The sequence below is a fragment of the Martes martes genome, assembly GCF_963455335.1.
Source record: "Martes martes genome assembly, chromosome: 10".
NCBI classification, from domain to species: Eukaryota; Metazoa; Chordata; class Mammalia; order Carnivora; family Mustelidae; genus Martes; species Martes martes.
The window spans coordinates 61,064,952-61,079,123 of record NC_137898.1 but is presented as its reverse complement, the minus strand read 5'-3'; the positions used below and the strand labels follow the sequence as shown (position 1 = coordinate 61,079,123).

The window sequence follows — 14,172 nt, the reverse complement described above, 5'->3', positions numbered from 1 at the left end:
GCAGAGACCATATCGGCAAAGGACACGTGACAGACACCATCCCTGCCACTTTGGAGTCTTTGATGACGGCACAAATTTCTGGGATTCTCCCGGAGTTGAACCATTATTTCAAGCTACTGATTGGTAAGAAGGGGACATTCCAGGAGTTTTCACTCGTCCCTTTTCTATGAGAATGGCCCTTATTCCATAGGCTTGGAGATCATAGGTCATGCGTGAATTCCACCTATAAATTTCTTTTTTTTTTAAGATTTTATTTATTTATTCGACAGATATCACAAGTAGGCAGAGAGGCAGGCAGAGAAAGAGGAGGAAGCAGACTTCCCGCTGAGCAGAGAGCCCGATGCGGGGCTCGATCCCAGGACCCTGAGATCATGACCTGAACGGAAGGCAGAGGCTTTAACCCACTGAGCCACCCAGGCACCCCCCACCTATAAATTTCTATTGTTAGCCCTGAAACTAAGAGAATAATTCCAGGATGGGTCCAGAGTCTCACTGGGTGCCACGAGCCTGGACTTGGGTCTAAACACCAGTGACCGCCCAGTCCACTTGAGCCCCTGCACAGTGCTTCTCTGTGTCCTCGGAGATTAGCATTACATACACTCAACGTCTGCTCACCTCTGAAAAGGCTGTGTATTTTCCCTTCACAGAGCACAGTTCTCTGGCAAATGGCCCGGTAAAGATTTGCAGGGGGAGAACTGAAGCTCTCTCTCATAGTGGCTCCAGTCAGGCTCCCAGAGCCCGAAAGGGAAGGGTCTGTCTGTTTACGGTTTTGTTTCTTCTGTTCTACAGAGGAAGGACTTAGAAACAGCCTGTTCGGTCCCTTTGGTCCCATTTGGCCTCTGAACAATTAACCTCTGCTGAAGATACCGGTAAGTTAGATCCTTCCGATCACCGCCCGACGTCTGATGTTCCAGAAGGCCAAGTGCTGCTGCGTGTGCTCTGCTCCCCCGGGCCCCAGCATTTCCACTGAAATCATGGAGCCCGTTTCTGTGGCAGCGTGTTCCACCAGCATCCCTAGCTTCCAGCGAATAAGCAGCGTGTTTAAAGACACTCCCCTTGCTAACATAGTTCCCAGTGTCTTGCTGAAGGGAGTTTCCTACAGGCTCTGTAATAGGAAGTCAGGAGTGTGGAGCTTGGCTACGGGCTATGTGAGTGGGTCACACCGGGTAAACCCACCTCAGCTCTCCTCCCTCCCTTAGTCTTTGGGTTCCTTCCTCTTTTTTTTTTTTTTAAGATTTTATTTATTTATTTATTTATTTGACAGAGAGAGATCACAAGTAGGCAGAGCAGCAGGCAGAGAGAGAGGGGGAAGCAGGATCCCTGCTGAGCAGAGAGCCTGATGTGAGGCTGGATCCCAGGACCCTGGGATCAGGACCTGAGCCGAAGGCAGAGGCTTAACCCACTGAGCCACCTAGGCGCCCCTTCCTCTATTTTAAAGCAAGAAATTCCTGGCATTTCAGCATCAATAAAGCACAGTTCCCGATTGAATCTGGGGTTCAGCCAACAAGCTAAGCCAACAATGAAAACCAGCCCTCACTGTCCAAACTGGAACACTGAATCTAGGACCTCAGGTAAATGTATCCTGTATTATAAATAAATTCAGGGAACGCCTGGGTGGCTCAGTCGGTTAAGCATCTGCCTTCAGCTCAGGTCAGGATCCCAAGGTCCTGGGATCGAGCCTTGCATCGGGCTCCTTGCTTCACAGGGAGCCTGCTTCTCCCTCTCCCTCTGCCTGCCACTCTCTGTGCTTATCTCTGTTAAATAAATAACTAGAATCTTTTTTTAAAAATTAAAAAATAAAAGAATGAATGGAATTAATTGATTGATTAATTAATTGATTCAGGCCGATGAAATTATATTTCTGCCTCCATGGACTAGCACCCACAGAAAATGTTCCCACCTATGTTTTCCAGATTTTGTGCTAATGAAAATTAGCAAAGTCCTGCAATGCTTTGGATGTGCATGCGTCCTCCTTCTAGACTTGACTTGACTCCAGGGCCAGCCCCCAGAAGCAGGTGAGCATCGAACTCCAGCCATGGGACTGGAGACAAGGGGAGTGAGTGGGCCCTGAGAATGCCTGCCCCTGGCGGGTAGCCTGCAAGCATGTCCAGGCTCTTTTGCTGCTCCTGTAGTCAAGAGGTGGAACGTGTGCCTCACCCCTGGGATCTGGGCACACCTTACAACTTGCTTTGACTGGCAGAATGTGAAGGAGGTGACATGAGGCCGGGCCCTAGGGCCTTAGCTCCTGCCTTCATCCTCTCAGAATCCTGAGGCCACCGAGCCAGGGAAAAGCCAGGATGCAGGACCACAGGTCAGGTCTGTCAGGCTCTGATGCCTCAGCCGCCAAGCACCAGGGCACCTGCTGGACCACATCCTTTGAGTGAGCATCTGTTAGTCACCTCCCCTGTACCAGGCCTTGTGCGAGGTCTAGGATGCGGCAGGACACAGGCAGACCAGGGCCTGCTCTCAAGGAGGTCTCAACTGGGGTCTGTTTCCTCTTCCACAGGTGCAGGATCACAGGGATCCTTGGGGTTAAGGGAATCCCATTGGTGACTGTGGAGTGTGGCAGTCACGCCTGTCTACCACTTTTCTCCTCCACAACCAGGAGGCTTGTGTTTCCAAAGAGGCCAGGCCTTGTCGTTGACCTGCTGGGTGGCCTTGGGCTGGCCACTTCACCTCTCTGAGCCAGTCTTCTCATCTGTAACATGGGACAGTAGTGGCTACCCCTTAGGGAAACTCTGTGGAATTAATGAGATCACCCACAGCAGGGCCAGACCCATAGTCTGCGCTCAGGAGAAAGTTAATCCCCATCTCCCCACACTTGCCCTACACTCAAGACCCTCACAATTGAGCAGTCCTCTCTCGGCGACTTTAACAACCAGCGTGGTGGGAATGACAGGAACTCCCTCCAATGGCCTCCGTTGGAAAGCTCACACAGGGCCTGGATGGGCCACTGGAGGCACTGTCCTGGCGTCCGGCCCCAGCCTGCCCTTGACCTGTCCCCCTCTGCCACCTGCCTGCCACCCTCCATGTCAGCAACTCCACTCTTCACTGTGAGGCGGGAGCACAGACTTCTCACCACCTCCCGGGATGTGCCCAGATGGCAACAAATGGCCTCAGGGCCCCCTTTGTGTCAGGGGGTTGCTGCCCCCCCCCATCCCAAGGCCTGGTTTTCTTTCCTGCGAGCTCCCAGCTGGTGAGGGAGCTGCTGCAGGCTGAACTCTGGGTCCTGGAGTCCTTGTCTAGTCTCTGCACGTCTCTGAGCTGTGCTTATAGGATTAGGATGATCATTAGGATGATCACTCCCGCCTAACTGGGCTATTGTGGGGAATAAGCGGGACGACATACATAGACCGTAAGCAGGCTATGCACCTTTAGAATCTGGCCAGGTCCCCTCCTGCCCTTCCTGGGTGACACGGAGCGGGAGCTAGCCAAAGTACTAGAAGCAATTCCAGCTCAGCCCCCCTGGCTGTGCTGGGGGTCTCTGCAGGTTATCTCCCTCAGCCTCAGTTATCCCACCACTAACACAGGGGTAATTCCTACCTATCCAAGCTGCTAAGAGGTTTGGATAAAATTATATCAAGTGACCAAAACAGTGTTTGACACAAACACGGTGTTAGAAACAAAATGCAAAGGTAGGACCAGCTGATATTTAAATCATTATTCTGATTTTTAAAAAATACCAATTCACCCTTCAAGGCAGCCCGTATGTCACCTCTTCCTGGGACCCTTCCATGGCAGTGATGGCTTCCCACTCTGTATTCCTCTAGCCCAGTGGTTTCACTTACTCAGCAGATAGGCTGTTTGTTTCTTATGTGTGTGTGATGCTGATTCCAGGTGCAGGACATACGGTGGGGGGACCAAGGCATGCTACTCACTCTTGCGGGGTTTCCGTTCTAAGCAATGGGGACTGACCGTGAATGCCATCAATAGGTGGAAAATTTCACAGCATTAATGAGTCAGTAAAATGAGAAAACACGGTATAGAAACTGAAGTAGGAGAGGAGCTGTTTATACTGGGTCATCAGAAGGCCCTGTTGAGCAAATGACATTCAAACTGAGTTCTGGATGACAAAAAAAGCACCCCTGGCAAAGAACAACTTGCCAGGCAAAAAGAACAGCTAGTGCAAAGGCCCTGAGGCAGGGGAATAAGCGTGGCAAGTCTGGGAACAGAATGGTCAAGGGGACTAGACCAGTGAGTAGTGAACCCAATTGCCACTGTAAGTTTCCACCTCCAAATGAAGGCGCTTGAGAGCAGAGATCTGATTAATTGGGTCCACAGCACAGGACAGACCCAGAGCTCTGACAGCTGAGCTAACATTCTGTTGTGGTACTAATAGAAGGGAGTCAGTTGGCCCTTCTGCAGCCCCGTTCACATTGTGGAAGGATTCTAGCTGTGTTGCCCAGCCAGGCAGGGACTCCTTCCCTGTACCAGAAACCCCAGGGCAAAGTTGTTGGAAGGAAGCCAGAAAGGTGCCCAGAGAGAGGGAGTGACCTGCCCAAGACCCCACAGCCAGCAAGCAGCAGAGATATGGGTCAAACCCAGTTTTCCTCTGCTCCTCTGCTTCCTTCTGGCCTGCGAATCCCCCCCCACCCAGTCCCTCCTTAGTTACAGTGTCAGGAGCCCCAAGGACCATGAGAGGGAACCAGTGTGAAGAGGATTCTCTTGCTACAAACCGAACAGAACCAGGATCCCACCAGCTCCTTCCTACCAAAGCCCTTGCTCATCCAGGCAGCACAAGCTTGTAGTCTGGCCCTGGATATGGACAACGGCTTCAAGTGGAAAGCTAAGGGATTGCAGACCAGACAGCCAGTGTTCAAGTCTGGAACGCCCTGGGCTCCTGGTCCAGCACTGCCATTCCTGCCCCGCAGCCACCTCTCCAGTTCAGCCAGAGCCAAGACAATTTCCCCAGTCAGGGTGGACCAGGCCTGCAGTTATCTGCTGGCATTTCAGGGCCCGAGATGGGCCCTAGCTCCACAGAAGGAGCCCTTGTTCCCTGGGAAGAACGACCTGGGAATCTCAGATCCAATCACTCTCCAACCTCCAACAAAACTTCACTGGACAAGTTTTATTGAAAAAGAAATTGTACAAATAAGTTCTTGGTTTGACAGCAACAAAGGCTCATTTTCCCCCTTCCCTCCCCACTTTTGAACATCTACAAAAGGAGAAAAAAAAAAAGTTCATCCCCATGATGCCTGATCAGAGTCTGCCCATGAGCGCCCCCCACCACGAGCAGGTTCCTGATCCTTCTCTGGGGCCAGGGCCATCGTGGGGGTACTTATCCCAGGGGCTGCAGCACCTTGTTATTTTAGAAGGGAATTGGGAGAGGACTGGAATAGAGCTGGAGAGAGGGCTGAGGTGATGGTAGGGTCAGGAAAAGAGGGCCCCCATTCCACAGGGCTGGGCTGAAGCCCCCTAGCTCGATTCCGTCTCACAGATGAGAAAGCACTTGGCTATAAATATGAACACTGATTGAGGCAGGCTTAATCCCAGGATGCTGAGGGCAGGACACGCCAACTGCCCCAGGGCCCACAGAATGTGGGGTATCTGGGCTCAGCATCATGGTATCTGGGGGCCCACATCCAGACAGAGTCAATTCTGCCTGGGAAGATCTGCTCAGACACCCAGGAAGCCTGCTCTGTTTTCCCACCCCCACCCCATGACACATCCAAGGTCGGTACCTCAGCTCCCCCCCATAGCACCCATGTGTCTCAGGAGCCTTGGGCTGCCTCCTGCCATCCTGTCACCCTGGGGCCCTACAGCTCATCTCGCATCTTGTCACCCTTGGGCCGGACCAGGCGCCCAATGAACAGCAGGGAGCCGGTCTGGGTGTCTCGAACCAGGAAGATGAAGGGGTGGTCAGCGTAGAAGAGCTTGGGACTGCGCAGCTCCTCACGCCCGTAGATGTCCTGGTCGAAGGGGTTGCCCTCTGTGTCCCACTCGAAGGCAGTGGCATGGAACACGCTGGCCAGGTACAGGTCCTTCTTGCCTGACATGCGTGACAGGTCTGCCTTGTTCTTATCAATGGCCTCAGTCAGACCCAGTCCGGCCAGGTGTTTCTGTGGGAGAAGGGGGGTGCCAGGTGAGGTCACAGTGGGCAAGGCTCCTAGACCCTCACCCTCCGCCCACACAACCCATCACCTCCTATGCTGTCTGTTTCCCTCCCGGTCCTCTCCTGTGTGCTGGACATGATGTGGGCCCTCTGAACCATGGCCTCGTCACTCTCATGACAATCCTCCAAGACCTTCTAATCACCACTTCGCAGATGAGGAAACTGAGGTTGGGGAAAGGGAAGAATTTATCCCTGGTCCTGCCAGCAATCCGGATCAGTGCTTCTCAAAGCAGGGGTTGTGGACAGCCAGTATGGGCAGCACCCGGGAGCTTATAGGAAACATACATCTCCTGAACCACTCCCTCCCACAGCCACTATCTCACAGTCTCCAGGGGTATACCCGGGAACCTTCAATAAAATCTCTAGGTAATTCCTTGCACACTCAAACATGAGGAAGAGTCATCTAAGGATAGCTAACCCTGGGGCTTAAAGCCTGTCCAGAGTGACAGATGCCTGGGACTTGCATCTATAATCTGACTGGGGAGGAATGGGTGTGTTTAGGTGAATCCTAATTGGTCATGAGTTAATGAGGAGTGAAGCAGGGTGATGGATACAGGACAGTTCATTATGCTGATCTATTTTTAATATATTTCCATAGAAAGAAAACACAGTCCCACAAACATGCACAGCCCCCCCCCCCAACATACACACTTTCCATGGCTCTGCAGAGGCCCTGGAAGCCAAGTACAAGCTCTTTCACACATGACCTGTGTTTGCACCATAGCCTCACCACCTAGCAGGCTCCAGCCCGCTCCCTTTCCGACAGCCTCACTGAACCATCAACGTCCACAACGGTGTCTCAATGGCCGACCCGCATCCCGCTAAGGTGCTTTCACCACCCCATCTTCCAGGAAGCCTTCCCTTTCCTCAAGACTGCAGCCCTGCCTCCCTGCGGCTCAGCACCCCAGCCTCACTGTTTCAGTGTCTGGGCCTGTCTCTGGCCCCCGGCTCAGAGCTCTCCCAGGGCAGGGCCCCGGTCCCACATCCTCCCTGGCTCTCAGCGAGGAAGACGCAGCCATGGAGGGCTGCTGTCTGAGTCCCCGGCAGCCTTGGAACAGCTCATTCCCTGGCAGGACCAAACGGGCACCTGACCTGGGGTCCTAAGGGTCAGGGGTCCTGAGGCAGGTGTTCCAGGCCCAGCCAGCGATTCCAGTCCCAACGACCCTATACAAGTTACACCCTTCCCATTTCCCAACTCCGTGTACCCGCTGGACTGGTGTGTCCCCTCAGGATTCCAAGAAGACACATGAGAGAAAAGGGGACAATGGAGTCAGGTAGCAGTGACTACAGGAGGAGGAGCTGGGGAGGGCCTGGGACAGGCTCAGGACACAGGGATGGCCCGTGTCTGGAAAGCGCAGCTCAATCCACAGTACAGACTCACAAGTGCCCCATTTTGTCTCGAGCTTTCCGTCCACTGCATCAGCAGTGACTCTGAATCAATCCTGTGAGGGAGAAGCTTGCCAAGAAACCCTTTCTGGCATCCAAGGCAGGAATGAGATAAAAGCTTCCTCTTTTGAGTATGTAAAGAAGTCTCTCTGGACGGACAAGGCCACCCTGACTTTTCACCATGAGGACTAACTACAGCTCCACCACTGACTAGCCAGGGTGGCCTCAGCGAGTCCCAGCTTCTCTCGGAGCCACGGGCCACCACCCAGGGTGGTCATGAGGGGAAAAGACTGTTGAGCACGTGGCTTTGGGTTCCAGTCGTGGCTAGTGCCACACAGCTGGCAGCCATTGTTAGTTTTACTGCTGCGTGAGCGTCGAGGTGGGCTTGAACAGCCCGTCGCTGGGGGCTCCTCAGACTCTCTGAGGGCACGGCCTGGCACCAGCCGCCTGAGCCACCGTCTGTGTGACTCTGGAGAAACTGTTTAACCTTCCTGAGCCTCCCTTTCCTCATTTGTAAGGAGATCGATAGCCCTACCTAACGAAGCTGTTTTGAGCATGAAAAGTTTAATATATATGAAGTACTCTGTATACAGCAGGCGCCCAATTATACTTAGCTACTGAGATCATCATCGTGTTCCCAAGGACAGGTTCCGTGCCTCCTTCCCCAGCAGCACCCAGTCCTGCCTGGACACCCACAGAGGCTCAGGACAGCCCTGCTGCGCGGACAAATGGGTGCCCCAAGCACCCCTCTCCTGCAGGCCCTGCAGCCCCCAAGCAGAGCCGTCCCTCACCTGCAGGTCGTGGGTCACCTCTACCACCCCCTTGGGCAGGGAGATGGCGACAGCTTTCTTCTGCATCTTCCCCATCCAGATCTTCAGCTGCTCCTTGGTCAGAAGCTTCTCCAGGCGCTCCAGGGGCTCCACGTGGTGCGGCATGAGGATGAGGAGGCTGGATAGCTTGTGAGCCAGGGGCATCTCCACCATCTGCAGCTTCTCCTTCTCGTCGTCGTAGTAGTTGTAGAGTCCTGCGGGGACAGCAGGGAGGCCGCTGGGCGGGCCAGGCCCCAGGCATCCTCACACCCCCAGCTCGGCCCCCTACTTGACCAGGCACCCACCTGTGCGGTGCATCATCGTCACCCCGACGGTATATGAGCGGGTCACCATGAAGCCTCGGTTGTCCACCATCTTGTGGTGGAACTTCTCGTCCCAGTGCGCTGTAGCGGGAGGCAGAACAGGGTCGGAAACAGGCCCCCACTAGGGAAACACGCCTTCGTTCCAGTCTTTGGAGCTCAGCGGCAGCCCCCTTCCCTCTGAGCGCCCACCCCCCGGAGTACATGCTTTCCCCGCTTTGGGGGACTGGGATGCTGGTCCCAGGACACTGCCGGAAGCTATGGCTCTCTACAGTCAGGGCCTGGCTGTTTCCACGTGACGGGGAATGCCTTCCGGAGGAGGACCCTCAGCTCAGGCACCACCCACCTCCGCCCTCCACTTGGCACCTGTCAGGCATTTAGGTGGCCCCTGCAGAGCTGCAGCCACCACCCCTGCCCAGACTCACGCTTGAAGAACATGGCGTTGACCAGCAGTGCGCCATCCGTCCGCTCCACGTCCTTGGTGACCTCAGGCAGCTTGCCGTCGGTGGTCTGCGCGGCCCACTCATTGATGGACTGCAGGGCGCTGCGCTTGTCGCGGAAGTTGATCTTGGAGTGCTCGCAGTTGTAGTGCTGCTTGCTGCTGCGCACGAAGTCCTCTGCAAAGCTCACCGAGCTGGGCCCATACAGGCGGCTGCCCAGCTTCCAGGTCACGTTGCGCGCCGTGCTGTTGCTGAAGGCTCGCAGCAGCTCGCCCAGGCCCGCGTGCACCTCCTCGTCGCGCAGCTGCTCTGCACTCAGCACTGCCTTGGCCTGGGACGCCGTGGCGGCCTTGCCCCCCAGCGACACGAGCCCCAGGGACGAGGCCACCACCACAGGCGACAGCAGGATGTTCTCCACCGCCTGGTCCTTGGCCATGGCCTGGTACAGGCTGAAGGCCAGACCGGCACTGCGCTCAGCCAGCGTGGCCGCTTTGGGGCTCAGCTTCTCTGCCGTGCCTGGGGCCGCCGCGGCCGCTGGCTTCTTCACCTCGGCGGCCAGAGCCATGGCCAGGAGGCAGCAAGTGCTGGTAAGCAGGAGGAAGCGCATGGCTGGGAGGCGGATGGTATGCACCACGAAGGACCTGTGAGGGCTGTAGAGAGGGTGGGCCTGAAACCCCGGGTATTCCTCCCTGATGACCATCCCCAGCCTTCTGGCAGCCACCAAGTCCCCTGCAGATGGGAGCGAGAAAGCCCCAAGTTCTGAGGAACCCAGCCCTAACTCAGAGCTGCCCAGATCCGAGGTCTTACTCGGCCCACTCTCTAAGGCCTTCTCTGAGCTCCTCATCCAAAACAGCGTTTCTAGCAAGCCACCACCTCCTCCCAATTGATTTCTGAGGCTGAACTGACAACGCTCAGTCTTATGCGTTCATTATGCACTACCTCCATGCCTAACTAGACTGTGACCTCCAGGAGGACAGGAAATCTGGCCACTCAGGTTTCCCTGTGTATCTCCAGCGCCTAACACACAATAGGCCTCAGCTATTCCTGAATAAACAGAAACCGGGGCCACTCGGCCAGACTCAGGGTCCTCAGTTTGCATAACGATTAGCTCTGATCTCACACCACCCCAGGGCCCTTCTCCCAGTGGAAAAAAGTGGCAGATGGACTGAGGGTCTGCATGAAGCACAGGTGCCTAGGCAAAGGATGTCCTGTTGGGACAGGCGAAGGCCTGCTCCTCCCCCCATGCCTTTCCTTCTGCCCTGGGATGTTAATGAGTCACTGGTTAGCTCACTCATTAAGCGGGAAAGCCCAGATGCTCCACTGTGCTGCCCCACAGTGCCCTTGCATGTCACCTCCTCACTCAGCCTTGGTCCCCATTTTCCAAGCTGTCAGGGTCTAGGTCTCCATGCCCAAGGCCTGTGTCCTAGCAGGGACAGGACTGCCCAGCTCTCCACGGTCCCTGGCGTGAAGGGGAAATTCCCAGGACACAAGCTGAGTGAGGGGTAGGTTTCCTGAGAGGAAGGATACTGGAGGAGGGGTAGGTCACAGCTCAGTAGAGCAATGACACCCCCTCCCCTTCACCAGAGGCTGGCCAGATGTGTATTTGCAGGAAACTGGGTCCACCTCAGGTTCCATTCTGCCCTCCCATCTGACAGTCGCTGCCACCCAGGCCCTCTGCTCTATGGCTTCAGGGTGGGCAAGACCCCTCCCAAACCACAGTGGTAGCAGTGGTCCCTAAAACAAGCTTCACTCCCCTCTCTGGGGCCTCCAACCAGGACAGTCTCTCTGCATGGGATACATCCCCCCTACTTTCATGCAGGACATAAGAGATGACAGGGCAAAGGGAAGGGTTGGAAGAACTCTAGTGGAGGCTGGAACCCCACTGCTCTGGCAGATCCCATCTCGTGGTTGTCCAGAAAGTGCAAATTTGGAATCCTGGTGGAAGACTCTCAGGACCCTCAGGACAGATCCTGCCGGCCTGTCTGTAGGAGCCCCGGGTTTCTGGGAAGACTCCACGCTATAGCTACCCTATGAACCAGGGCAGGTCCCCCCCCTCCCTGGGCTGCCAGCTCTTTGAAGGTACGGTGTAGAGGGAAAGCAAAAAATGCATGGGAGAGGGATGGGGTGGAGCGAGGCAAGGCACAGAGAGGCCCATACCCTACCGAGAGTCCAGACTGGGGAGATCATCTATCCCAGGGCCCAGGCCGCCTTCCTCCCAGCCCTAGCTCCTTCCCTACCAGGCCAGGAGCCTCAAAAGCAGAATGACCACAGGATTATTGCACAAACAAGGACACCTAAGAAAATGAAATGGAGCACTACTGATGATTACACCAGGACAACAAACATATGGCCACTCTATTAAAAGGCCACCACTAGTTCATACAGCTGTGATGCCAGAGCACAGACCCTGGGCAGAGGCCACGAGCAACTCATTAGAAGAAAGTCAAGGAGCCCAGCTCACAGCTCCGCCACGTGGCAGACACCATCTTGACAGCCCCCACCCACAGCCAACTAGGACCTCAAAGGACTGGGAGGGGCCTTCCAAGAAAGCGCCAAATGACTAGTTTGGGATTCCTCAGGCAGCCACAGAGCTGCGCTCCTGCTCCTGCTCCTGTTCCTGCTCCCACTCTGGCTCTAGGTGACGTGGCAGGCTGGAAACAGAATTATCTGCATCCGCCAGCAGAGGGGGGCTTCCAGCTTGGGAAACAGGAGGCCTGGGTTCAGGTCCCAAGGGGTGCCCCAGGGGCTCCCTGGCCTTGGCTATGAGTAGGCACATCTGGCTCTGCAGGGAGATCCGTGGCTGTGTAGAGGGCTGCCTTGTTAATCCAGCAGCAGTCACAGAGGAAGACAAGTCACGGCAAGCAAGCCAGCTTCCCGCAGCCCAGCAGCCCAGCCCACGTTGCCACAGAGAAATCCCAGGCCCGAGGCCATGGTTAGACGATTTACAGTCCCACAAAGGACAGGAGCCAAGGGCTGCGCCCATAGCCAGATTCAGCTGAGACTGGATTCCGGGCTTCTATAAAAAGGGAAGGGTAGCAAATTTTCGGGGGTCCACAAGAGAGGATCTCAAACAATTGAGGGAGTCTAAAGTACCTTGAAACTGCCTCAGAGGGAGGTCAATGCCTGCCTTTTTCATTCTGAAAGAAAACAGAAGAGTGAGGAGGGTGGGATAGGGCAGATCTGGGGTGGGTGGTGGTGAGGGAGGAGCCTGGAAGGCCTAAGCCCCAAAATGGGACTCTCCCCCTGGCACAAAGAAAGGTTTAACCAGTCCCAGATCCACAGGGACCTTGGAGGCTATCCACCTCACTGGGCAGTGGGAGCAACTGAGGCCAGAAAGGGGGCAGGGAGGCACCCCACGTCCCACAGGATCAGTGGGGGTCAGGCCTCCTAGCTCAGGGCTCCTTTCTCCCAGAAGCACCCACAGAGCCCCCTGAGGAAGCCAGGATGTGGTATCCTGTTACACAGTGAGTTAAAAAAAAAATTCTGCTGGGAATCCCAGTGACCAGAGACAAAAGGAGTGGATCAGATCAGGAGGCCTCAGGAAGGGGGGATGGGCGGATGAACCATCTGAGGACAAGAGGGTGTGGTACCAGCCAGAGACTTCCAGGGAACCAAGGCCCCCTAATTTTCCTCCGGCCTCCATCCGGGCCCTATAGCCCAGAGGGACATGCTGGACGGAAACCGGGAAGAGGAGGGGCCAGGCCTCCTGGCCATGCTGGAAGTGGTTTCATTCTTTCTCCACTCCAGCCACCTCAGGAATGTCCCTGGGCTGGGGGCAGGGAACCCTGGCCTCTGGAAGTGGTAGCCTTAACCGTGCAGCTACCCCCAGAACCAGGAGGCAGTGGACAGAGTTAAAAGTGCCTTCTAGTCAGCTAACCCTTCCCTCCTGGGTGGGGGGACAGGGACCCAGCTGTTCCTCCCCCCGCCCCGCCCCCACCCCGTTCTGGAAGGAGGTGGGGGAGACGGTGCTGGTCAAGTGCCTCCTTTTGCTGCCAACATCTACCGGTGCAGGCTGCTGATCAGAAAAGGAGCAACCACTGGTGACCCCTCGCAAACTGTGGGGAACCCAAGACACACACACCCCCGGCCCTGAGAAGAGCCTAGACTATTTCACCTCCTTTCCTACCTTCAGGAGGCTCCCCCCACCGCCAACAAGCCCGTCAGGAGCTGATCCACCCACCCCTGATGACCCCTGGGCCTCAGCCCCAGAGGCGGAGGCACCATTAACCGTAAAGCTGGCCTGGCCTCCTACCCCAGCTGGAAAGGCCCCCAGACCCCATCTTCTCCCTTCTGGTTCCCGCACAGAGGCGAGTCCCAACATCCTGGTTCCCAAGTCCACTGTTTCCTCTCTGCCATCGCAACCCCTGCCCCATACTTCTGCAGAACTCCGCACTTTGTCCCAGCCTCCCAGTGCTCCGACTCCCCGCCCCGCCCTACCCCTAAGGCTCACTCAGCCATCACCATCTACCCCCAGGCTCCGGATCCCAAACGCTCCAGCAGCTCCCAGGGTGCCAGGGCCTCCAGTTTGCGGGCTCTGGGTTGGCCCCCAACCCCTCCCCGAGGGCCTCCCACCCCCTCTCACTCGCCGGAGCACTCCCCAAGGCGCCGGCTGCACGCTCGCCGGCCCCCCGCCCTCACCTGGGCCGGGCGGGCTAGCGCCGGACTAGAGTCCCACTCGAGCCGCGGACCGATTCCACTCTCCGCCGCTCCCGGCTCCCCAGGTCTATATATGGCGTTCCCCTCCTCCCGCCCGTCCCGAGAAACTTCTGGAAAGTTGGAAAAGCTTCCGGAGGGCGCCCCGGCTCCGCCACAAAAAGCCAAAGACCTCCCCCAGACCGCCCCGGCTCCCGCCCCTCCCTCTGCGGGCTTTCACCCGGCCCCTGGGTCCTACTGCCCCCCACACCGGGCGGGGCGCGAGGAACCCCCGCAGAGAGGCTGGGCGCTGAGACCTGCACGACCTGCACAGGGCGCGGGTGACCTCTGACTCGGCGGACACTGCGGAGACTCCGGACTTTCGAGGTCCTGGAGATGGGGAGCGGGGGGAGGGCGGTCGTTCGAACCGCTGAGCTGGGATGGGACACTGAGCTCCTGGGTCAAGCTCCCAG

At 56.4% G+C, this 14,172-nt stretch overlaps 1 protein-coding gene across 2 annotated transcripts; it reads right to left on the bottom strand.

The window, feature by feature from the left end:
* Positions 1-5,053: 5,053 nt before the first annotated feature.
* Positions 5,054-13,886, bottom strand: SERPINH1 (serpin family H member 1). 2 transcript variants are annotated; one of them, XM_080816790.1, is made up of 6 exons: positions 13,706-13,769; positions 12,161-12,204; positions 9,053-9,717; positions 8,613-8,711; positions 8,290-8,522; positions 5,054-6,059 (listed from the first exon to the last, which is right to left on the bottom strand). In XM_080816790.1, the coding sequence occupies exons 3-6, from the start codon at positions 9,672-9,674 to the stop codon at positions 5,757-5,759; spliced, it is 1,257 nt and encodes a 418-aa protein (XP_080672916.1). In that variant the 5' UTR covers positions 9,675-9,717; positions 12,161-12,204; positions 13,706-13,769; the 3' UTR covers positions 5,054-5,756. The 2 variants fall into 2 exon arrangements, with proteins under 2 accessions (XP_080672916.1, XP_080672915.1); XM_080816789.1 differs by lacking the exon at positions 12,161-12,204 and having other exon boundaries at positions 13,706-13,886.
* Positions 13,887-14,172: the final 286 nt, after the last annotated feature.